At 37.7% G+C, this 26,874-nt stretch overlaps 1 protein-coding gene and 1 pseudogene across 1 annotated transcript; both read right to left on the reverse strand.

Moving 5' to 3' along the window:
• The window catches only part of LOC116129543, a 48,679-nt pseudogene extending 36,600 nt beyond the window's left edge, over positions 1–12,079 (reverse strand).
• A 2,665-nt stretch (positions 12,080–14,744) lies between these two features.
• LOC116129568 (probable glutathione S-transferase) lies at positions 14,745–16,298 on the reverse strand. The gene is made up of 2 exons (XM_031415284.1): positions 15,937–16,298; positions 14,745–15,259 (listed from the first exon to the last, which is right to left on the reverse strand). Exons 1-2 carry the CDS (start codon positions 16,246–16,248, stop codon positions 14,885–14,887), a joined length of 687 nt encoding a protein of 228 aa, XP_031271144.1. The 5' UTR covers positions 16,249–16,298; the 3' UTR covers positions 14,745–14,884.
• Between the last annotated feature and the right edge of the window lie 10,576 nt (positions 16,299–26,874).

Genomic DNA, 26,874 nt, shown 5'->3' on the forward strand with positions numbered 1-26,874 from the left:
CCAGTTGAGCTCCAAGAATTAAAGAAGCAACTCCAAGAGCTTTTAGATAAAGGTTATCCGACCAAGTCATTCTCCTGGGGAGCTCCAATCCGTTTTGAAGAAGAAGGATGGATCACTAAGGAGTGTATTGATTATAAAGAGTTGAATAAAGTTACAGTGAAGAATAAGTACCCGCTACCCAGATAGATGACCTTTTTGATCAGTTGAAAGGAAGCGGCAGTGTTCTCCAAAATGATTTGAGGTCCGGTATCACAGGTAAGAGTGGTTGAGCAAGATGTGCTAAGACTGCCTTTCGTACAAGATATGGGCATTATGAATTTGTAGTGATGCCTTTGGCTTGACTAATGCCCCAGCAGTTTTTATGGACTTGATGAACAGGGTATTCCATGAGTATTTGGACCAGTACATTGTTGTCTTTATCGACGACATTCGATTACTCAAAGTCAGAGAAGACGATGAGAAACACTTGAGATTAGATTGCAACGGCTGAGAGAAAAGAAGTTGTGTTAAATTTTCCAAGTGTGAGTTTGGCTAATCAAGTGATATTCCTGGTCATACGTGTCGAAGGAAGGGATTTCGTAGATCCGAGTGAAAGTGCAGGCAATCCTGGAATGGCAAGAAGCCGAGAACAGTGAAAGAAATCAGGAGTTTCTTAGGCTTAGCAGGTTACTACCGATGATTTGTCGGAGTCGCCCAGTTGGCTAAACCGTTGACAGCTCTTACCAAACAGAAGACTCCTTTGTCTGGTCAGCAGCATGTGAAGAAAGCTTTCAAGAGTTAAGAAAGGTTAACATCAACTCCTGTACTAGTGTTACCGCAGGATGTAGATTATGACATTTATACAGACGCTCTCTTGCAGGGACTTGGCGCCGTGCTGATGCAGTTAGGTAGGGTTATAGCTATGCTTCTCGTCAATTGAAAGAGTACGAGACCAGATACCCTACCATGACTTAGAATTAGCAGCCGTGGTCTTTGCCTTAAAGATTTGGAGGCACTACCTTATGGTGTAAAAAGTAATATCTACACCGATCACACAAGAGTCTAAGTACTTCTTCACTCTAAAAGAGTTAAATATGAGGCAGAGAAGGTGGTTAGAGCTGGTCAAGGATTATGATTGTGAATCAAGTACCAACCGGGAAAGCCAATGTAGTAGCCGATGCCTTGAGTAGAAAAGCCCATGTTTTCCGGCTTACCAGGCAGAAAAGTTAATAGAAGAATTGTCTAAGGAGCAGATTGAAGTGGTTCCGGGAAGAATTGCCACCAGAGGTACAGTCCCTTTTACTAGAGGAAATTAGAGAAAAGCAAGTGGCAGATGAGTGGTGTCAGAAAACAGTTCAGCAAGTGCGTGAGGGCAAGACAGCAGAGTTCTTTGTGAGAGATGTGTCCTCTATTTCAGAAATCGGTTGTGCATTCCTCCAAATGAGGAGTTGAATCAGAAAATTCTATGGAGGCTCATGACACACCGTACACCCCTCATCCGGGAGCAACCAAGATGTATCAGGATATAAGAAAGGCTATTGGTGGTCAGGTAGAAGAAAGACATTGCAGAGTTTGTGGCTAAATGTCTAACTTGTCAGCAGGTGAAAGCAAACATCAACGGCCGTCAGGGTTGCTTCAGCCATTGAGTATCCAGAGTGGAAATGGGAGAGCGTTTCAATGGATTTTATCACGGGACTTCCCAGAGGTGCAGAAAGGGTGTAATGCCATATGGGTGATTGTGGATAGGTAACCAAGTCAGCCCATTTTCTTCCAGTAAAGGAAAGTACCACTACAGATCAGTTGGCTCAGATTTCCTCAGGAGATAGTCAGATTGCATGGTGTGCCCAAGACTAAGTATCAGATAAAGATTCCAGATTTGTTTCAGCCTTCTGGACAAGTTTACAGAGGAGTTGGGTACCCGTTTAGCATTCAGTACTGCCTATCATCCTCAGACAGATGGCCAAACCGAGAGAACGAATCAGGTGCTCGAGGATATGTTGAGGGCCTGTTGCATGGATTATAGAGTATCCTGGCATGAGATGTTACCATTAGTGGAATTTGCCTACAACAACAGTTATCAGTCTACAATTAGAATGCGCCTTACGAGGCTTTGTATGGTAGACGGTGTAGGTCCCCTTCATTGGGATGAAGTAGGCGAAAGGATCAGTTGAGTACCGCTCTTGGGCCAGAGATGACTCAGAAACTAGTAGAAGATGTGAAGTTAATCGAAATAGAATGAAACAAGCCCAAGATCGACAGAAGAGTTATGCCGACTTGAAAGGAAAGAGGTAGAATTCCAAGTGGGCGACAAAGTGTTTCTGAAAGTTTCCCCCTACAAGCGAGTAATGCGCTTCGGAAGCAAAGAAGTTAGCACCGAGGTATGTAGGTCCTTTGAGGTCTTGCAACGAGTAGGAAGGTGGCCTACAGATTGCTCTACCACCTAGCATGGCAGGGTGCATGATGTCTTCCATGTCTCGATGCTACGGAAATATGTAAGTGATCCCCTCCACATCCTGAGCGTAGAGGACGTGAAGTAACAGAGAATCTAGTATATGAAGAACGTCCAGTTCAGATTTTAGACCGAAGTGTTAAAGAACTTCGGAACAAGAGTGTTCCGCTAGTGAAAGTCCTTTGGAGGAATCACAAAGTGGAAGAGGCCACTTGGCAAGTAGAGCGAGACATGCAGAACTCGTTTCCCAGAGTTATTTGCATGAATTTCGGGGACGAAATTCTTTTAAGGGGGAAGAATGTAACGCCCCACATGAGGTACGTAGTTATTGTTGCTTCTTTCTCTTATTGAGTTGGTTTTGGTAATATTGTTTGATTGGTGTTGTGTTGAATGCTTGCTCTAAATTGGTTGAAAATAGAAGAGTTTAGTGTGCCAAGCTTCGCCGGGGCGAAGGAGAATCTTCGCCGCGGCGAAGATGGGTTGAAACCACGGGGAAACTCTCTGGACAGTTTCGCCGCAGCAACAGAAGTGTCTTCACCGCGGCGACAGACCGTTTAAAATGTTTGTTGAGTTTTAGATATTTTCTTCCCTAAGGGTAATTTGACCATTCTACCCCTAATTAGCAGGAAAAGTGGGAGTTAATTGTAAGGATTTTTCATGGAGAATATGTTGATATGGGGGTGAGTTTGTAATGAACCAAAGGATATAGATGGAATTCCCAAAGAAGAGTAAGGGCAAAATGGGAATGCTTTGGTATAAATTTCATTAAAAGGAATTAAGGTTAGCAAACCCCTCATTCTTCTTCTCAAAAACGCACTCTCCATCTTTCTCCTCTCACTTCTCTTTCTTTTGATCAAGGAATTCCAAGGGGTTTTGAAGTGATTTGGGGGTAAAAGCACCTAAAGCTTCCTAAGGTAAGGATTCCTACTTAAGTTGTGTGATTTGTGAGTTTTAGTTCATATTGAAGTTTGAAGGTTTTTGTTATTTGGTTAAGAGTAGAGAAAAGTCAAGCAAAACTAGTGAAAGGAAGAGTTGGTGAAGTCTCTCCATAACAAGGTAAGTAAACCCCAACCAAGTTGAGATTTAAGATTTTCTTGATTAGGGTTTTGATAGAAATGATGTATGTATGTGATATACATGTGATATGCCATGTATGAGGCTTAATAGAGATTTCTATGCCTTGTGATTGTTTATTCTTTGCAAATAGAGAAATGAGTTGTTGGGTTGGAAGGTAGTTTGAGATGAAATTGAAGGGGTGTTTATGGATCCCTTTTGGAAGTGTTTATTTGACAGGTTTTATGGTTTTGTGAAGGGGGTTTTTCCCATTTTGGATGTTAGAAAAGTTTTAGAATCATTGCTATAATAAGTTTTATAGTGCACATGAGTTGTTTGATGAAATGCTAATAGAGGTTTGAGTATGAGTAGTGAACCTTAATTCTTGCAACATTGCATGTTGGCATTTCATAGTGCATTAGTGGAGATGAACCATCCATAGGCACTAATTGTGTATTGAAAAGTGACCTAAGAAAGTTTAGGAAACTTGTATATGCAAATCCCTATGAGTAGAGAGCTTGGTGGATGCAACTACTCTAAGAGTAGAGAAGAAAATGCTAGAATAGAGTGAATTAGAAGAGTAGAATAGATGGGTTGATGCTTTGTGATCATCACCTGACAGTTATGGGAATCGGGATGATGCTTTGTGATCACCACACCGAATAGCCCTTAGAGATGGGTCGATGCTTTGTGATCGTCACCCGATGAGTAGTAGAAATGGGTAGATGCTTTGTGACCACTATCCGGTTAGTTGTTAGAAAAGTGGGTTGATGCTTTGTGATCATCATCCAACTTTAGTAGAAGCGGGTTGATGCTTTGTGATCATCACCGACAGTGACTAGAGACGGTTAATGCTTGTGATTGTTACCCAAAGGCATGAAACGGGTAGGTGCTAAGTGGTCTCCACCCGATAGTTAGGAAAACCGTAGGGGCTTTGTGATCCCCACTCGATAGTCACTAAGAACGGGTTGGTACTGTGTGAATTCCACCCGGTAGTCATGGAGAGTGGATGGTGCTGTGTGAACGCCATCCGGACGTACCTCCGGTAAGATGAGGCCATGGTATTTATGAAACAGAAACAGAAATAGAATTAGAAAAAGGAAAGAATTAAGAGTTATACACGGGACAGACAGTTAGAGGGTTTTACTTACTGAGCATTATTTTGTGCTCACCCCGTTATTTTCCTTTGTGATGCAGGATCTAGGTGATGATGCAGGCGGAGGGCTCGGCAAGCGAAGAGGAATCACACTGTTTCCCCTGTTTTGTCTTTTAAAACAAATTTTTGTAAACAGTACTCTTTGTGTATAAAAGACATATGAATTATAATAAAAGAAATTTTTGGGCCCAATTTTACTGTTATTATGCATGCATTGTACTAGTTTTCAGCAGATGTTACACTTCAATTCTTGCCTTTCTCTAACCTTTCTTCATTAGGGTTTAGCCAACTCATGCATGCATTTTCTCTTTGGATTTTCATCAAACAATTCTTATGCACATACAACACTAAGTTGCTACACTTCCATATCTCTCTAAATCCACCAAAATTTGAGCAAAACTCACTTTATTAGCATCAACCATGCCAATTTTCAACAATTCTCAACACTTCAAAAATTTCAACACTAATTCTTCCACAACTTCACCAAATCATCACATAACCATACACTACTTCTCATGGCTGTAAATTACACATCATTCAACATCAAAAACAGCCAACAATTCTCACATACAATCACATAAGAACATGCAAGAATCATACTACACAAGGCTTGCTCAAATTAAGGCTAAAATTAGGTTTACTTACCTTAAATATGTGATATCACCTCCTTTTGCTAAAAGTCTCTTCCTCTTGGACCTAGATCATATAAAAACCATAAGAATTTGAAACTTTAAAGTTTAATTGCACTCCTTTTGCTAGAATCTTACCTTTGGATGCTTTAGGATTGAAAATCTATGAAAATCCAAGCCAAATCCTATTATTTTTCTTTGAAATTTAGTGAAGAAAATTGAGAGAAAATGGGGGTGAAGGGTGGCGTGAAGAAGGGTTAGAATGGCTAGAGTTTAGGCTATTGCAACCTTATAACTAAATAAATAAATATATATATATATATATTTATTTATTTATTTATATTCCCATTTTGCCCTTGCACTTTCTATGAAATTCCATCTATATCCTTTAGTCAATTACCAAAATACCTTCATTTTTATTATCTTCTTTACATTATTTTGTGTCCTTTCACTTCCCACTTTTTCATCTAATTAGGAGTGAAAAGACTATTTTACCCCCAATAAAGTTTTAAGGAATTTCCTTCACATTTGTTTAAGGTAACTTCAAAGAAATCCAACTAAATGTATTAGGGCATAAATAAAATTACGTACCTTGATGTGGGTGTTACAATTCTCTGCCCCTTAAAACAATTTCGTCCGCAAAATTCAACTGAACAACTTAGGATAGTGGTTACGTACATCTTGTTCTACTTCCCATGTAGCTTCTTCCACTGTATGATTCCTCCATAGAACTTTTACTAGTGGAATACTCTTATTTCGGAGCTCTTTAACTTTTCTGTCCAGTATCTGAACTGGGCGCTCCTCATAAACAAGATTCTCCTCTAATTCCGCTTCGTCTGCTTTCAATATATGGGAGGGATCGCTGACATACCTTCGAAGCATTGATACATGGAAAACATTGTGCACTCTATCCATATTTGGTGGTAGCGCTAACTGGTACGCTACTTTTCCTACCCGTTGCAATACTTCAAAAGGGCCAATGTATCTAGGGGCAAGTTTTCCTTTACCACCAAACCGCATTACCCGTTTGTAAGGGGAAATCTTAATAAACCTATCACCCACTTCAAATTCTACATCTTTTCTTTTTAAATCTGCATATCTCTTTTATCTGTCTTGAGCTTGCTTCATTCTATTTCTGATCAACTTAATGTCTTCCATCATTTTCTGAGTTATCTCTAGTCCAAGAGCTACATTCAAAACATCTTTCTCTCCTACTTCATCCCAGTGCAGTGGGGATCTATATCGTCTACCATATAAAGCTTCATAAGGAACCATCTTAATTGTAGACTGATAACTGTTATTATAAGCAAACTCTATCAATGGTAGCATCTCATGCCAGGTCATTTTATAATCCATACAACGCACTCTCAGCATGTCCTCAAGCCCCTACCTAATTGCATCAACACAGCACCAAGTCCCTGAAGTGAGGCATCTATATAAATATTATAGTCTACACCCTCATGTGGTAACACCAAAATAGGAGCTGTGGTGAGTCTTCCTTTTAACTCTTGTAAACTCTCTTCACACGCATCTATCCATATGAAAGGAGTTTCCTGTTTGGTAAGAGTTGTAAGCGTCTTAGCCAATTGGGCAAATCCTACTACAAACCGCCTATAATAACTTGCAAGCCCCAAGAAACTTCCAACCTCTTTCATTGTCTTTGGCCTTTGCCACTCTAAGATTGCCTTTACCTTACCGGAATCTATTGACACACCTTCTTTTGAGACAGTGTGGCCCAAAAATATAAATTGATCCAACCAGAACTCGTATTTAGAAAATTTGGCATACAACTTCTTATCTCTCAATTGCTGTAGCACAAATCTCAGATGCTCTTCATGCTCTTCTTTTGTCTTAGAATAAACCAGGATGTCATCAATAAACACCACTATAAATCGATCAAGACAATCATGGAACACCCGGTTCATTAAATCCATAAAGACTACTGGAGCATTGGTTAACCCGAAAGGTATCACTACAAACTCATAATGCCTATATCTTGTTTGAAATGCAGTCTTAGCTATATCTTGCTCTGAAACTCTTACTTGATGATAACCCGACCTCATATCAATCTTTGAAAACATTGCTGCTCCTTTAAGCTAATCAAATAAATCATCTATGCGAGGTAATGGGTACTTATTCTTCACTATCATTTTATTCAATTCTCTGTAATCTATGCACATCCGTAGCGACCCATCTTTCTTCTTTACAAATATAATCGGAGCACCCCAGGGAGAATGGCTGGGTCGAATAAAACCCTTGTCTAAGAGTTCTTGGAGCTGCTTCTTCAATTCTTGGAGCTCGATTGGGGCCATACGATAAGGGGCTTTAGAAATCGGTGTTGTCCTTGGTGCCAACTCAATGCTAAATTCCATTTCTCTTTCTGGAGGTAAACTTGACAAATCATCTAGAAATATATCTAGAAACTCTTGGACTAGTGGCACATCTTGGATCTTTGATCGAGGGACATCACTGCTTTGCACCACATGGGCAATATACTCGGTTTAGGCGAGGAAATTGATTTCCCTCTTCTCTCGTAAAGCCTATCACTTCACTTTTTGCTTTAGACTGCTTTGGCGGCCTTTCCTCACAACTCATAACTCGAGGAACTGAGTCTGTTCTGTCTTCCTGTGCATATTACGCATGAGCATGTCTATAGTTTCCTGTGGCATTAGGCCCACCATATATCATTTTCACCATGTGGTCATCAGGTAACGGGAATTGTGATCGATCATCTCGGTCATCTCGCTTGTCACGAGCTTTGCTCTTATCCACAAACTTTTTCTAATGACCTCTCTTTATCAAGTCTTTGATTACATCTTTAAAAGCTCAACAGTCATTTGTATTGTGCCCAACGTCTTATGGTTCTGCAATATTTCTTCGAATTTCTTCTGTTTGGGGGCCCCCTCATTTTTTCTGTATAAGGTAGTCTTTGAGCCTCATGGAAGACTTCATATATTCACTGTATCAAGTCCACCAAAGCAGTGTATTCAGTAAAACGGGGAAAATGGTCTTTTTCTTGCCAAAAATCTGTTTTCTGTCTCTTCTAAAACCGATTCTTGTCCTTGTCACCTCGGTCTTGGTCTCGCTTTCAGTCTGTTAAGCGATCTTGCCGCTGGAGGGAAGCGTTGTTTGAGGTGCCCCTAGTTAATGCTGCCAACAAGCTCTCAACTCGCTGATGTTTGACCACCATTTGATAAAATTGGGCTAGACTTACATGATCCTCTTTCTATAGCTCCTTTCATAATTCAGTTTATGGCCTAATTCTGATGATTAGTAGGGTCCAGATTGATTCTTTTGGAGCATCCGCAACTTCAGCTTGCTTGTTCTGGAACCTCATTAAGTACAAGGTCAAGGATTCGCATTCTCTTGGCGAATATTAATCAAATGGTTGAGTGGCATGGCAAACTGTCTCCTCGCTTGGAATTGCTAGAGATACATTGGGGAAAATTGTTGCCAAGAATGAACTAAATCTGCTTTAAGCTTCTTGTACCACCTTTTGGCATCTCCTACTAATGTTACAACGAAGCAGAGGCACTTCTGCAAATCAGAGACCTAATGCAACTCCATCAGATCATTGAAAGCATCTAGGTGGTCTCCAGGGTCTTCTTTCCAGTCAAACTTGTTCTCGGGTGCCTTGAGTCCATAGGGAAGTGGTGTCTGATGAACCTCCTATGTAAATGGGGAGCTGACTATCCCATCCGCCTGGTTATCTTGGTGAGCTCTCAAGTCATCAAGCATTTTTAATACTTGATCAAGTTTGACATTTCCTTGAAGGTTCTATTCTCGGGCCTTGTTTACTCTCAATTCAAGGAATTGAGTTCTGAGGTTAGTTGATTGTGGCCCTAGTCTGTCCTACGCACTTGTGCGCAATGTGGAGTCATGATAACTGGGGTAGTATGTATTATTGTACTCCCCAGTTTCCTATCCACGACATCAATTAAAACCAAAACGTCGATTGTTGCTGCCAGATTGGCGCGTATGACTTCCCTTGTGTGCCTACGAGGAACGAGCTTGCCTTTGGCATGGGTTAAGATCGACATACTGATGTTGGGTGTTTCTCCGTTTAGGATGAACATTTTCATGGTGACCATTATCTTCGTTTTCACCCATGGGCTATTTCCTCAGTCGCCTTCCGAGATTAGTCTATTCCAAAGCTTCATGCTCGCAAGCAGAATGCGTCCTTCCTCGCCGAGGATGATGGTTACCTCTGCTCGTTGATAAACCATGTTAGTCACCCACCAACACATTCTCTCCGCTAGGAGTAGGCTTGGTAAAGACTGGTTGATCGAGATCTGGGTTGACTTGCTATATTTTCTTCAACCCCATCAAATCTTGTTGCATTGCCTGCACAACATTAGTCAGTGACCTTACCATATCCATCAACTGACCACCTTCTGGGTTGGAAGTTCCTGCCCCAGGCTGATTGGTGACCTGCTGCGGCGGCACAAGTGATAGGTGGCTCTGATTGGCAGCCTGGTTCACTTCTTGGTGAACGGCATCCACGTTGTTGTGGCTTCTGGTGACTGCTCTGGATTGTCTTGTATGGGCCATAGTGAATTTCCAGTAATCGAATTTTCTATTGAGATTGCTTTTGCTAGGAATAGGAAAGCTTGTCAAGGGCCCTCCTTCTAGGGCCAAAATGTTGGTACCAAAAAAGGCACCAACTAGAGATATTTGATTGACTATGATGGAATTAGAACGGATGTGTGTGTGATTAATTAAAATTAGCAAAGAGTACAATGTAAATGACACAAAAGAGTTTTTAAAGTGGTTTGGCAAGTTTCTTTTCAAACCTACATCCATTGTGTTTATTGCTTCTCCTTTTACTGAATAATAATTGATAACCACTTCTACATCGTTTTTTGGGTGTATTTATACATGAATATCAAAATGGTAAATGAGTCAAATTCGGGATAGCAATCACACTTGATGTATATCCCGTGATTTTCGTGATTGTGCGTGAAAGTTGAGCTAAAAGGATATTGGCAATATCCTCTCCGAGATATCAAGAGATCTAGACTTATCCTTTGAGCTATCTAACAACTGTTAAGTAGGTCACAGCGAACTTGGCTTTAGTCAAGCTTTGTCTTCTTACGACCTTAAGATTGCAGCGAGCTCTAGATGGCAACAAGCTTCATGTTTCACGAGTGATAAGAGCTTGAAAGTTTATATTTTTTTAGTGATGTAACTGGATTATTTATGGAAAAATGTGTTTAAATTATGGAATTTCAATTAATTCTTTCATAAATGCCTTTTACGGGATCACGGGTGTATTTTGAGTGTTTTCAGGCTCAAACAGATATTTGAAAGGAAAAGAATGATGTCAATGGAATTCATGACGCGTAGGAACAAACGGTACAAGAATCAGAGTTGAAACAAGAAAGTTATGATGCGTCAAAGATATAACGTAAAATCTGGAAATCCTTTAAGATGAGCATGCTTCGATGTTTCTGTCATAACTTGAGCTGTAGAAATCAAATTTGACGATTCTGGTGGCGTTGGAAAGCTTATTCAGAGAGCCATAAAGTTTAAAGTTTGTGTTGATGACTTTACCATATTCTGAAGATCACGGACGCCTTGGACAGAAAGAACGATCGCTGCAGCGACTATTCTTACCGCCGCGGCGATGGGTCACGGGCTTGTTAGGTTAATGCATTATCCTAATCCGAATCTGAATGGGCTAAGTCATTTACTCTTTTCCTAAGTAAGATCAAAACCCTGGGACTATAAATAAGGGTCTTTAAGAAGTTTTAAAGGAGTTTTGGAGAGAAAGAAGAGGATGGCTACTAGTTTGGAGATCGGGATTCTTGAAGCTCTTGTTCACCAATTAGAGAAGTTTTTATATTTTTCTTTCTTGAACTCATGTTGTTGAATAGAATGATGGTTTTTATTATTGTAACTATGAACTAAATCTCTTTTCTAGGGCTAAAGATGTAGCCCAATTTATGAATATGTGTTGACGCTATCTTTATTGATTTCTTATTGAGCATTAATTCTAAGTTTTATTATTGTGTGTAATGCTTTCAATTCTTAAGGATCCAAGGGTTGAATGATATCATGGGTTGAGTTGAGATCGAGAGATGAAACCTGATTTATCTAAGGTAATAAAACCATAGATTGAGCGAACGCTAAAGATATGTTATCGCGATCTATGAGGCTCTAGTAAATTCCATAGAACTTAATGATCTCTTAGCTTCTAAATCCAACTTAGAGATATTTTGGGTTGTTGTTTAAAGGTTAATTCACTAATTGTTCAAGAGAAAATTAGGGGAATATTAGGGAGTTTGGCCTTTAGAATAAGCTTAATTAGGTTAGTAATGATCGTCAATACATAGGATTAAATTGGTGTGAAATCTGTGCTCTAGGGTTTAGCCATATTGATTTTTATACCAAAGTATTTATAAAATTCTGGTTTTGTTTAGTTTTTAATTGGTTTTCTTTTTCATTAAATTCATTCATAAAATTCTGTTTCATCAAATAGCAATAAAATAGACTAGTTTGGTACTTGGTAGGTAGTTCTCTTGGGATTCGTTACTCATTTACTCGAGCTTTATTACTTGCACGATTTCATACACTTGCGAATAGCCTATCAAGTTTTTTCGAGCTATTGACATTTTCGAGCTTACAGCAAAATTCACACACAACACACAAGAACTTCTTGTAGATTGGGTTCAGCTTCAGGAGCCTCGTGCTCTTGTTAAAGATATCTTCTTCTAAGTACTCATAATCAACACCCTTTAGCTATAGTTCCCATTTTACTCTATACACATATGGGCGAGCCCAAAACCCCAAGAGCTTCACTTCTTTTGCCATACTTTTTTTGCTTCTATTGGTGAGGTGCCAGAGCTATTGTTGTACATTTATGCACATAAATCATCCGTCTTTAAAAATTATATAAAACAAAAGCCAAAAGAAAATTTTGACTGGGAAAGTAATGAATGATCTAGGCTTCATTTGGTTCATTATTAGATGATTTTTAGAATAGTATTTTGAAAAAAAGTAAAATCAGGTTATCTTTGCGAGAAAGGTAATTATTAATGTTTTGTGAAATGAATAAAGTAGAATAGGATTTTGAGAATCTTGAAACAAATGCATTTTTGGGTTTAATTTTATTGGGAAAACCAAAATAGTATTTTAAAGAGTGTACCAAACGGAGCCCTAGTACTTGGAGCACAATTCATTTCTATACTTTTAAAATTCTTAAAGAAGATGGTGTAGGTTTGTATAAAGAATGTTAATAAGATTTTCAAAGGGCATTGGAGAATCTATATTCGATGAGGAAATTCGTGAGGGTCAACTTGTGGTTGTTCCACAGAACTTTGTAGTGGTGAAGAAAGCAAGCAGCGATAGATTAGAGTGGGAATCATTCAAGATCAATGGACTCACCTAGACTAGCCAGCTAGCTGGACGTGTCTCAGTGTTTAGAGTGCTACCATTGGATGTTATGAGGAACTCGTTTGATATATCCACAGAAGATACATGGAGATTGAAAGAGAGTAGGTCTGAGATGACAATTTTCACTCCAGGGTCAAGTTCATAGCGAGAGAGAGAGAGAGAGAGAGAGAGAGAGAGAGAGAGAGAGAGGTGAAGGGAGGAGAGGTGAAGGGAGGAGAGGCAGAGACACTAAGCTAAGCCCTAAGGTGTGTTTGGTTCAAGGAATGTTGTAGGGAATGTTATATTAATGGAAAAATAGATTACCTTGAAGATTATTGGGAATGTTTAAGGAAATGTGTTTGGTGGGTATGTTACATTAATATGTTTGGTTGGAAGGAATAAATTGGTGGGTATGTTTTATAATTTACTAAATTACATTCCTTTTTAAATATTAATAAAATATTATTTTTTGAATAATTCTTTTAACCTCCTACATTTCAGATTTAGCTAAAACACCCTAATAACCAAAAAAGTTTAAAACTTAAAAAAAAAAAAAAAAAAAAAATGCCATCCACCCCAAGCCTCTACCGATCGCCTGTCACCACTGTCGACAACGACGATGGCAGTGGTTGGAATGGCACACAACTAGCCGGATTTGGTCTGTCGTGCACCAATGGCCATTTCCGGCAAGATCCATCATGGATTTGACAGGAAATGGCCAAATCTATGACCAGATCTATTTGGTCATTAATAGCCAAAAGCTATAGATCTGGTCGAAAATGGTTATAATAGATCTAACAGTTTTCAGCCAGATTGACGCACGGTCGGCCATATCTAGTCAGTTGTACGCTATTCTAACGCCGGCTGCGGGCGGTGGTCTGGGTAATTTTTTTTAAGTCCAGGGGTATTTATGTCTTAAAAAGTTTATATCTAAGGATAAAATAGTTCATTAGTAGTTTGTAAATTGTTTTTAAAACAAGGGCAATATTGTTCTAAAATTTTATTAATAAAGGATAAAATTATAACAAAATAAAGATTACCAAGTAATCATAAAATACCAAAAAAAATAGAGGTAATCAGATTACCTTCTATATTACCAATAGTAATTACTATTAGTTTTGGAAGATTACCGGAATCTTATAGTACTTGACAACCAAACGTGATAATCAAGTAATATAAGATGACATTACCTCAATAATAAAAGATTACCCCTAACCAAACACACCCTAAGTGTATGATTGTAAACAAAATGCATCTGTATGGATGACTATATATGTAGAGGTTAAGAAATAAAGCCCTTAATACAAATGGGGTTGAAGGACTAGACTGGCGGAGAGCATTCCTAAGTTTTATGGCTGAGTTCAATAAAGAAATAATATTTTCTTAAACAATCAAAATAAATGTTTCATCTATGATGATTTATCTAGTCTTGCCACCAGTTTGTTCTATAATTTTTACTTTTCATTTTAGAAAATATTCTCTTCATAGAAAAAATCTTCCTTAACATGATGCAATACAACAAATTTATAAGAGAGCAAAAGTTTTACATACAACCCCAAGGGGTTGGCCTAGGAGTCAAGGAGGTTTGCTCCCTTCCTTGAATTCCTAGGTTCAAACCTTGGGATCATCTGTCACAATAACATTATAACTTCCCTAGCCCTTTGAACTTGTAAGGTGTTCAATAGACTTCAAAAATTAGTTGAGGTGCGCACAAGCTAGTCTAGACACTCCAATAACCAAAAAAAAAAAAAGTTTTCCATACAATATGATCAACACAAGTCAATGAGACAAGCTGTCACAGAATGCAAAGCCCAAAAGGCTAATTAGAGCAAGAGGCCCCAAGTAAACAGGCTGAGAACGAAGGAGCAACATTGCAACAATAAAACATGGCCCAAAGAAAAAGCCACACCGCTAGAAGCCCTGTCATGAAGACATAAATTGGTTGTTAATAAGCTCTACCGTCGAAAAATGATCTATAACTGTAATTTTAAAAATAAATATATATGATAACACAAATTTAGATTGATATATTTGATATTGAAGCTAAAGTTGATGCTAGATTACTTATTGATGCTAGATTACTTATGGCACATGAACCACAGGATACGATGAAAACAGTAGATATATAGCATTAAGTTATAAGTACAGCCTCCATTTCTTTCATTACCAATTCAAGACTTTTAGCATAAAAATAACACTTTCTCTAAATAAAATTTTTATTACATTCCAAGCTTGATTTGAGCATTAATTATCCTCTGGCTTTGGATTGAAGTAGTTATATAAGGGATCCCTGCGCCCCTCAAAGTAACCATGCATCTTGTCTTTGGGTGGTAGGTTGTCTTTGATGACTGGGTGGCTGAGAAACTTAGCCATCCAACCGGTAATGGCTGGAAATTTCTCCCGGTTAAAAATCTGCACAGAACCAACTTCTTCCCAGACGGGTAGCCAGTAAGCAATCCATCCAACTGCCAAATCCAAATACCCAATGCTCTCTCCTTCAAAATGCTTCTTTTCTTTGAACTCTCCCTCTATCTTTTCCAATGCTTCTATTGACTCTTTCACTGCCTTCTCTTTTGCCTCTCCTTTGGACCACATTGCAGTCCATGCAGCATACAAAAGCTAAACCAACCATAACAGAACGGTCATAAAGTTATATACGGATGATGGATCATTTCTTAAAATTATTTATTCAATTTTGATGAGAAGTATTCCTTAGCGTGTTAGAAATTAACAGAAACATGGGCAAAATCAAATAGGCGATGAAAAACTAGGTGAATAAAAATTCATTAAAATTAATCTATTCAGGAATAATGCTTCGCCACCAACTCTTCTCCAATTCTACAGTATCTCGAAGAGATAAATTATGCAGAGAAAGTAAAACAGCAACTTACAAACTGGATTATCTAAAATCTGAATTAATAGAAACTAGATTCAATATATAAAATACATGTGATTCTATAATAACAATAGCGAGCTCCATACATTTTTTACAATTCACAGGTGTTGTTGGTGAATGAGCAAGCAAAGACACAACAAACAAAAGAAGACAGTGGGCCAAAGGGCAGTGTAACAGAGGAAACCAGATAAGGTTGCAGTAGCTTCTTCTAAAGATAATGGGGTAAATTTTCTGGTTAACTGCAACGTTTGCTCTGAAGATACTCTAATCTCATAAAATTTTCAAGTTATAAAACGAATTCGTTTAGAGATCTTGGCTAATTTTTCTTCTAATCTAAAGAAAATTTCAACTGCAAAAGAGTTGTAAAATTAACAACAAGACGAATGAATAGAATAGTTACCTTCTCTTCAGCAAATTTTGCCCAGAAACGTGCTGTGGCTCTTTCATAAGGATCTTTAGGCAGCAATGGATTTTGTTCCCAAGTCTCATCGACATACTCAAGAATAACAAAAGACTCAGAGATGCCTTTGTTATCATGAACAAGCACAGGAACCTTCTTATGAACTGGATTCAGTTCCAGTAGCGTGGAGCTCTTGTTAAAGATATCTTCTTCAATGTAGTCGTAATCAACACCCTTCAGCTTCAAAGCCCATTCTACTCGAAACGAAAAGGGGCTGCACCAGAATCCCAAGAGCTTCACTTGTGTTGCCATTTATAATTTTGCTGCTTCTGTTAGTGAGTTTCCTACTTGCCTAGTCCTATTTCCAGATACTTATATACAAAAGTCACTGGACGGCAATTTTGACTAATTGAATATTAAGGTTTAATTTTGGCGGCCGGCGGCGTGTGGAAACTATTACACCTTTAGATGGATAAGTTTCTTTGTTTTACTACCCTTAACACTGTCTTATTCAAAATATATATTTGTTTTCTATTACGAAAATTTAATTTAATTTCATTCAACTATTTTCAAACTCTCTAAGTTTATAAATTTAACTAAACATTCCTAGTAAAAAAAATTTAAAAATTAAAAAAAACACTCCTACCTATTTATATTTATCAGATTCTAACCACCATCATTGGAAGGTGATCAGAATATGACATAATGATACATTATTGATTTAATCTAATCAATAGTATGTTGATCTAACATTTTTTAACCAAATTTATTATAAATCTAGTCGTAAAGGATCATATCAATTAACGGTGAGTAAAATTTTAGGATAGAGTTAGAACGGATGAGAAATATACAAAAGCCACTGGACGGCAATTTTGACTAATTGAATACTAAGGTTAATTTGAGGCGGCGTGTGGACAATATTACACCTTACATAGATAATGTCTTAACTCTTACGCGACGGACCAATTAGATTTTGTAACGTAACGAGACCCTCCAATGAGATAATGACGCGTGTGGTTATATATGTATTATAAAATTCTTTCGTTTTATTTATTATTATTATTTAAAACCCTGGGCCCGAACCTGGTCAATCATACTTCTTTGGAAGATTAAACAAGAAAGGATTTAAATAGCAACCTGTTCATCTAGACCTTAATCAATGCTCCTTTTCAAATACTACGTAGTTGTTGGGTAATTATCTATGCTATTATTTAATTAGAATAATTTTACTCATCTTAAAATATATTAAAAAAATCACATTGTAAATGATGTTAAATTAATAATATGTTAAATGATATGACAATGTCATAAATGATAATGCATCATTTGAGATGCAATTTTTGGAATGTATTTTAGAACAAGTACAAGAAATTAATTTACGCACTTGATTTTGTATTTATATGCAAATGGCAATATTTATAATATTAAGGTTAGTCAATCTCAATCCATTACCAAATATTAAAATGTTTACCTTTAAGCAAGATACCCATTAGAACTTTTAGCCAATACCCATTGCCGTCATTTGTTGATAAATAGGAATTCGGCTGGACAACTCCAATGATGGGCACTGTTTGGTTTTAAATTTAAGTAATTGGCAATATCAAGCAAGTTGAGCAATATACTGAACAATGATGCAAATCGGAAATTTAAACAGGGGCCTTGGAGGAGGGACCGAACCTGGGATCCGGCCCTCCTCCATGGGTCTGGTCTAGTTTTGGGACAACCCAGTTTTTTGAGAGGGTTTTTTCAGTCCGGACCCAAATTCCCACCTCTAAATACAACACATTCTTTCTTGAAATTCATATAATTATACAACATCCCTTTCTTCCAATAATAATACAAGTTCACATTCCCAAACGGAAATTTTATTGCATTTCAAGCTTTATATAATCCATTTCATTGACTGAAAACATTAATTAATTCTCCTTTTGCTTTGGATAATAGCGGTTATAAATGACTTCCCTGCGCTCTTCAAAGTAAACGACCATCTCGTCCCTCGGTGGTAACTTGTCTTTAATTACTGGGTGGCTGAGAAATTTGCTGATCCAAGATGTAATGGCTGGAAATTTCTCTTCCTTCATAAGCTGCATAGACCCAACTTTTTCCCNAAGAGTAAAGAGAAAGAGAGAATGAGCACTAGAGAACGAAGAGAAAAGAGAATAGAGTAGGTTGTGCGATGGGGAACCCGTGAGTAATGGGTAGAGTATTCCCGCATGTACGCCGCATTGAGAAAGCGGCATGAGTATGAGAGAGAAAAGTGGTGTAGCCCGTGAGAGTGCATGTGGATGAGGGCTATACCCGAGTACCCGAGAGAGAGAGATTATACACTTACATGGCCAAGGGTTCCGAATCCATGCATAACCGAGTCCGATCGGCTAGAATGAGTAGAAGTCACGTAGAGTGGGAGCGAGTCCCAACCGTGCCTCCGGTAAGATGAGGCTGTGACTACTAAAGAGAGTTAGTAGAAAAGAGTTATGAGAAAGAGAAAGTAGAGAGAAGTATAAAAGAGAGAGTAAATGAGAATTGTAAGGAAAGAATTAGAGAGAGAGAGTTACAGGGATAGATGAGTAGAGGATTTACTTACTGAGCACTAGTTGTGCTCACCCCGCTGTTTTTTATGTTTTGCAAGACCTAGGTGAGGATACAGTCGGAAGGGTGTCGGCAAGCGAAGAGATATGGCTACACTGTACACCTTGTTTTTGATGTTTTTGTACATGATACAACCTTTTGTATAAAGAATGTATATGTTTAATAAAAGAAAAATTTGGGCCCAACTTTTTATACTACTTTATATGTATTTTATTATGTACATGTTTTATGAGTATTTGAGTAGAAAGCGGCTATTACAATCTTGAATAGAATTTAGATAGAAAGATGTACCTGCATAGGAAGTCGAGGGCATTTGTGAAATTTGATTCATCATCTGAAGCAGTTGATTTTACTATTCCATGCTAATCAGTGGTGCGGTCATTTGGTTTCCAGCATAGACATTGTTAACTTGATAAACTAATGGATTTCCACTTTTGTCTTGGGTGGTAGTACTAGGAGCCCCACGTAATTTCCAGCAATTTTCTCGGGCATGATTTCGTCTCTTGCAATAGTCACAATACATCTTGCCTTTTCAAGTTTTAAAGGATCTAGACCTAGATGATCTGTTGCCCATGTGACCAATTGAGCCCATTGGACCCATTAGGCTTGTTTGACCTGGTTAAACCTATGTGTGAGGTGGCAGCATGTGGACCATTAGATCTTTGCAAGAGAGATTATAATTACTGGCTGTTGGATGGAGGGATTTGATCTTGACCCTTCATGTTGTCATATAAAAAAGAGTGTTTAGCTAAATTGGATAACCCTAGCCGTTCACCCAAAAATTTCTCTCAGCGGTTGACGGCACGATGGACACCATTCGTTCATCGATAAAAGCCACAACATTCCCAGAATGAGCACCATCGATGGCGACCTTTCGTTGGCTCTCCTCTTGGACGGCCAACTGGAAAATGTGACAAAGACTAGGTGGAGGTGAGATGCCAAAGATTTGGATTCTCGTTAAGGCCAAGAAGAAAACAACTCAGCTGTTGTTAGTCACGAATTCGCTGATATTTAACGAGAGTCGCCAATGGCCTATCAAGTTTCTTTAGCCGCATCTAGTTCATTCCACACGGCACACAATTAGCTGAAATAAGTTGTAACCATGAAGTTGCCTTGGCTAATTTTGACGAGTTACCGAATGGTGAAAATCTTAACCAAGTATAGCTTCTCGTACATCTCTTGTATGTTCTTCCACATTTCAACTGCGATCTCTATGGGTGGCAATCCAGACGCAACTTTCGAGGAAGAGCAATTGCCTATCCAAGAGTGAACAAGCATGCTGCATCTCTTCCAGTGACGATGGAGATGTATCTCAGTTGGTGGTTGAACAATGCCATATAAAAAGCCTTTTTTTATTATGATCATGAGGGCTCATCAGAAATCGCAAGCCCAAGTGCTATAACTATCAGATCCAGTTAATTGTTGCTTGATGAGAACAATTTCTAACCCATCTATGGTTGCCAAAAACAATACATCTCCTTGTTTAGAGTAATGAGCAATGGCCGAAAGCATATGGAAGGTGAATGGTCTCAGATTATAACTCGAAATTGTAAATGGGTTTTGGGCCAGTTGTGATGTTTGGGCTAAAGGTGGGATTTGAGATAATTGTGATGTTTGGGCAAGTCATGGTGTTTGGGCCAATTGTTTGGTTTGGATCAGTTGTGTGGTTTGGGCCATTTGTGGAAATGAGGCCAGATGTGGGATTTGAGGAAAACACTGGAGTAATAGTGGGTTCATTTTGGGCTTGTAAGGGAGAGCTTTGATTTGTGAGTTGTGGGGTTTGTGTTTTGGTTGGTTGTCATTTGGATTATGAAAGGATTGATAAATTTTAACCAAGTATTTGTGCGTCTTTGTTGGGACAAAAAAGAGTGGTTAGATAAGAAATCTAATTGAGTATCTATTTGATTTTGCAGGGACATAAAAAAATTTAGAAGAGCTAAAGCTGGATTAGGATGAGATGCTTTGATACCATGTCAGAGATGGAAAAGAGTGGCAAGAGAAGAGACAAAGGTTGTCAGAGTATGCCTAAAAGAAAGAAGAAAATGTAAAAAAGTCTTCTGTATATTATTTTATGTAATGGGCTTTGTCCTATTTATACAAAGATACAAATGTAAGTATGGTAATACAATGCATACATAATTACATGAAATCAGGAAAACAGATAATCTTTAATTGCACAAATCAAGTCATAATCATAGTAATTCAGAAATCATACCATGATCACAGTACTCTAAAATCAAGGCGTAATTACTATAATCCATCAGAAGCCACTAAACTATTGCCTTTAGTCTAAGATCTCCTCCAAAAGCACCACATCCCCAATTGCCGTTCACAATCCGTGGACAATCCTTATAGCTTAGAAACTGACTTCTCCTCTGGTCAGAGTTTCCAAGCATTAGATCTACCTTTGAAAAATGTTCTATCTAATCATTCTATAACTGTATTTTTTTAAATAAATATATATGATAAAACAAATTTAGATTGATATACTTAATATTGACTGAAGTTGATGCTAGATTACTTACGGGACATGAACCACGTGATACGATGAAAACAGTAGATATATAACATTAAGTTACCAGTACAACCTCCATTTCTTTCATTACCAATTCAAGACTTTTAGCATAAAATAACACTTACTCTAATAACAATTTTATTACATTCCAAGCTTGATTTGAGCATTAATTATCCTCTGGCTTTGGGTTGAAATAGTTATATATGGCCTCCCTACGCCCTCCAAGTAAACATGCATCTTGTCTTTGGGTGGTAGTTTGTCTTTGATAACTAGGTGGTTGAGAAACTTGGCCATCTAAGCTGTAATGGCTGGAAATTTCTCCTAGTTGAAAATCTGCACAGACCAAACTTCTTCTTAGACAGGTAGCCAGTAAGCAATTGATTCAACTACCAAATCCAAATACCCAATGCTCTCTCCTTCAAAATGCTTCTTTTCTTTGAACGCTCCCTCTATCTTTTCCAATGCTTCTATTAACTCTTTCACTGCCTTCTCTTTTGTCTCTCCGTGTAGCATTCAAAAGCTAAACTAACGATAACAAAACGGTCATAAAATTATATACGGATGATGGATCATTTCTTAAAACTATTTATTCAATTTTGATGATATGTATTCCTTATTGTGTTAGATATTAACTGAAAGATGGGCAAAATCAATTAGGCGATGAAAAACTAGGTGAATAAAAATTCATTAAAATTAATGTATTCAGGAATAATGCTTCACCACCAACTCTTCCCCAATCCGACAATATTTGCTAACCCTTTTCTCATCGTTTGAAGGGTTATTTATACAAGATTTTAGTAAGGAAAGAGAGATAAATCCGGGATTGCGATTAGACTTGGTATGCAATCCTGTGATTTCAGTGATTATAAAGATCGTGCTATCATTGATGTTGGTCTTATCTCTTCCGAAGTATCAGAGATTGATGCTTATCCTCTGATCTGTCGAACAATTATTAAGATTGGTTGCCGCAACAAGGTTTAGCTGAGTCGAGCTTATTCTAGATCGAATTGATTCTAGGTCGAACTTGTTGAGCGTCGCGCTGATTCTAAGTTGAACTACAACTCTGCGAATTTCTGAGATCTCCAAACTTCCGACAAAATCACACACAACATATATCAACTAAATAAAAGGAAGCAAAACCAAAATGCACGATCTCTATTAGCTTAAGCAGAAGAAACTACAATATCTAATACAATTAATGTAAATCAACTAAATTAGTCATTTGGGAATACCGATGATGGAAATACAGATAATCTCTTAAGAAAGAGAATCCCACCAATTATAAGGAGACCACTGAAGACCCATATTAACTAACTTATATTAGCTAACTTGTTGCTGCTTAGAATAATACTCTTCACACCCAATTTTTGTTTTGTTTTGTTTTTTTAAATATGTTAATATAGTTTAATTTGAAAACAATTATTGTCACAACTCGATAGTTTTTGTTTCCAAATGTTATGCAGGAAATCTGGAGCAGATAAATCCCCAATTGATATATAAATATCGTGATATGGATCTTATATTCAAGGCTGAAGGTGACGCTCTTCCCTGTTTTATTGAATTGGAGTTTATTTCCAACTCAACCTTATAACGAGTGTGATATAAAGCCAACCCTAATTTACTTCTAGAGGACAAAGAAAATAGAGATTGAGAGATAGAGACTGAGAAATAGAGAACTCATTAGGATAACTCTTTGTAACTCAGATCATTGATATAAAATATACTCAATAATATAACACTAGACGTACGTTTTGCATTAGAAGCAGTTGAACCATTTTACCGTGTTGGTAAGAGGCTGAAAAGAGCAATATTCAAAGATTGAGGGACCAATTTGTAATTTCTCATATTTCTCTCACAAAGAACAATGTCGTTTTGTGTACTCAATAATTGTGTCTTCCAGCTCTTAGCTCACTCAGTCTCTCCAACTCTGTATATAAATTCCCAATCGTGTAAACTCATTCAGTTAAGTTCAATAATAAAAATTCTCTCCAAAGTATTCTAGAATTTCATCTTTTCTTTCAATTTCTTTTCATGGTATCAGAGCCAAAGACTAATGTCAATGGCAAAGATTTCTAGAAACAACAACTTCAATATAAGCTCAGAGAAGATGTTTGGTATCTCAACAAGTGGTTACTCTTCAATCTTTTCGTCTAGCCTTCAAGTAATTAGTCCAAAGCTAACAAGAGATAATTATAGAGACAATTATTGCTTCTGGAGATCACAAGTCTTGTCGCCGTCAGAGCTCATGACCTTAAAGAACACTTAACAGGTCAAGTTCGATGTCCTGAACCTCTTATTTCTTCAGATAGTAATCTTGAGAATGAATTAGGTGAAGATGGAACTAAAGAAACCTTAGGAAAAGAAAGAATTAATTCGGGTTATGTAGCCTGGAAAAAGATAGATAAGTTTCTTGTCACATGGCTTTTAGCATCAATTTCTGAGTGTATGTTTAGTAATGTGTCCAAGTGTAGATTTGCTACCAATATTTGGTTTGCCCTTGAAAATGAATTTTTAAGTGACTCTAAAGCCAAAGCCTTACATTTGAAGAACCTTCTACAAAATACTCAAAAAGGTAATATGAATGTGAATGCGTATGTTAAAAAGATGAAGGGAATTGCTAAGAGTTTGTCAGCAAGTGGTCAAGTCATTTCAGATGAAGATTTGCTCCAATACATTTTAGATGGATTGGGACCAGAATTTGATGTAGTACTTGTAAACCTGACTTCCAGAATTGAATCAAAGTTTGATTCCATTTCACTACAGGAGGCACAACTCTTATTGCAAAAATATGAATAGAGGCTTGAGAAGTTCAACTCTATTGACTTTCCTCAAAACTCAGTCAACGTTGCTACTCTTAATTGTGTTAATAATAGATCTGTGTTCCCCAATTCTATATTGTTGCCATATGGTCCTACTGGTACATCTAAGGAAGCTCCTGGTCCTTCTAATCAATTGTCTTCCCTACAGAACTCATTACTAGTATCACCATAGATTTACCACTAATCAGCTTCCCAAAATGTTCTATATTGTCCCTTTGATTATGGAAATCAACCTGGTGCATTCAACTCTACCTTTTCTCCCTATCGACCTCCTAGTTTGTTGGAAATGTTAGAGGTTGAGGCAGAAATAATGGTAGAGGCAAACCGATTTGTCAATTATGTTGCAAGATTGGACACACGACACCTCAATGCTACCATTGGTACAATGCTAACTATAATGGAGCACCGCCTCAGTTCTCTGGATCTCCTTCTGCTATTGGTACTAGTCCTGGTATGTTCAATTCTGGTTTTGCTAACACCAGTCACCAAAATATGGTTGGTACTGGTCAACAAAGCATGATTGGTACGGGTCATGGTAGTAACAACTCTAATGGATAGAATCCTAGCTTCTTCATTGTTGGCCATCAAAACATTGGAGTATCCAGTGGTAGTTAGTAGCAACTTTATCCATCTACTAGCTATTTTGGCCCATGTCCTCACTGAGATGGGAATACTATCATACAGCAACCAATTCAGCAGCTTCCTGCTCAGCAACATCATTCAATCTTTCCTCCTCAACAACAAGGATTCAGAGTTCCTAGTCAACAATTGCACTCTCCTAATCAGGTTTATCTTGCCTCTCATTCAATACCTGCATCTCTTCCTCATATGCAGGTATCACACATCACTTCAACCACACCTCCTGATCCAGCTTGGTACATGGATTCAGAAGCCACTGATCATGTCACATTTGATCCACACAATTAACAGCCAACATGAGTTATGAAGGTAATGAACAATTGCAAGTGGGCAATGCTGAGTCTCTTTCCATATCTCATATTGGTCTTACCTTGTTACCTAGTTCTTTACAATCAAAATGTATTCACTTGAAAAATGTTCTTTGTGTGCCTAAAATTACAAAAAACTTACTCAGCATTTCCAAACTAACTATATATAATAAGGTTGTTGTTGAGTTTGACTCTGATTCTTGCACTGTTAAGGACAAAGCTACCAGAACAGTGTTGCTCAAGGAAGGACTTAAAGATGGTTTATATCAATTGCACATCCCTCCTACTCTACCATCATGTTCAGTTGATGTGCACAATCAATCTAGTTCGTCTCAATCCTTTGCTACCACTTTAGATCACAAGCCTTTAGAGTCGTTTGAAACTGATTCTAGTCAGTTCAATTGTACTAATAAACAGGTTGTTCAACCTGAGCAGATTAATCCTTTGGGTCAACTTAGTTGCTCTAACAAACAGGTTATTCAATCTAATCAAAATAATTGCTCTTCAGGCTCATCTGACCTGAACCTATGTACTTCCTTTCAACCTAATAAAACTACTTCATTACTATCTCATAAACATGTTCATAATATTGTCTAATACTTCTTGCTGTGAATCACATGTCATCACCAACAAAACATGGTTGCATCATTATCAATGATTGTACAAACTGTCATCATCATGAAAACAATCCATCATTTGCACTTCATATTAGCAATAACAAAGAGAACAAGATATCTGTTTGGCACAATAGATTAGGCCATCCTCATATTGATGCCTTTCAGAGAGTTCTGACTCATCTGCATAAAAATACTACTTAATCAGTTTCAACAGAATCCCTATCCTCTTTACCTTTTTGTGATGCCTGTAAGTTAGGCAAACTTCACAAGAATCACTTTCCTATATCACAATCTAGAGCAACCAAACGATTAGAACTTGTTCACAGTGATATTTGGGGACCAGGCCCAACTATCTCTCTAGAAGCTTATATATATTATATTCACTTTATAGATGATTATAGCCGATACACTTAGATGTTTCCCTTGCGAACCAAGGCAGAGGTTCAATATGTGTTCATTAAGTTTCACCATCTTGTCGAACGACAATTCAATTATAAACTCCTATGTTTACAATCTGACCAAGGGGCAGAATATAAGGGATTGATTTCCTATCTTGCAACTGCAAGGATACAATTTAGGCACCCATGTGCATATGTCCACCTACAAAATAGGAGGGGCGAAAGAGAACATAGACACATTATAGAAACTAGTCTTACACTATTAGCTCATGCATCCATGCTCTTGCATTTTTGGTGGCTTGAATTTGACACAGCTATCTTCCTTATAAACAGAATGTCTACCTCTGTCCTGAACTTTGTCTCACCTTACCAAGTCTTATTTAATAGAATGCCAGTCTACTCTTCTCTCAAAGTCTGTGGGTGCACATGTTTCCCTTATTTAAGGGATTACAACAAACATAAGTTTAGTTTTCACTCTTCCAAACGCGTCTTTGTTGGATATAGCCTGATTCATAAAGGTTATAAATGTTTCAATTTTGAAGGAAAAATATTTGTCACTCCTAATGTTCAATTTAATAAGTTAGAGTTTCCTTTCTCTAAAGAGTCTTGTCTTTATCCTAATTCTGCAAATCAGTCATCGGTACCTTCTAATATGTTCACCTCTACAGATCATAACTCTTTAGTGTCTAGTTTTCCTTATAATGTTATGCCACCAGCAACTAATTTTGCCAGTAAGGAAATCTATTCGAGCAAAACTTGTTCTGCAGGTGATTCTCCTTCAATTTCTACAGTGCAGTATCAAACTCATCCTACCAATAATCACCTGTCCAACCTTGACCTACACATTACTAATCCTTCCCATCAAAATTCTGAAACCAATTCCCACGACACCTCTGACACTTTTGAAAATCCTCCTACTATTTCACATACCAGTTCACAAACACAGCCCTTTCCAACAACCATTCATACTTCTTTCCCTTCCTTACAACCAGCTCCAAATACATCATTGTGTCCCCTTGAAATAGATCTCACTTGCTACCACCCAATTTCCTC

This window comes from Pistacia vera, unplaced genomic scaffold, assembly GCF_008641045.1.
Source record: "Pistacia vera cultivar Batoury unplaced genomic scaffold, PisVer_v2 Contig212, whole genome shotgun sequence".
In the NCBI taxonomy this organism is placed as follows: domain Eukaryota; kingdom Viridiplantae; phylum Streptophyta; class Magnoliopsida; order Sapindales; family Anacardiaceae; genus Pistacia; species Pistacia vera.

What these genes read in the sequence shown, in the direction of transcription:
- LOC116129568 (XM_031415284.1), bottom strand. Translation starts at nt 16,248, where the DNA reads ATGGCAACACAAGTGAAGCTCTTGGGATTCTGGTGCAGCCCCTTTTCG. An exon ending in CAAAATTTGCTGAAGAGAAG is followed by an intron (nt 15,260 to 15,936) that starts GTAACTATTCTA and finishes TGGTTGGTTTAG; the next exon opens with CTTTTGTATGCTGCATGGAC.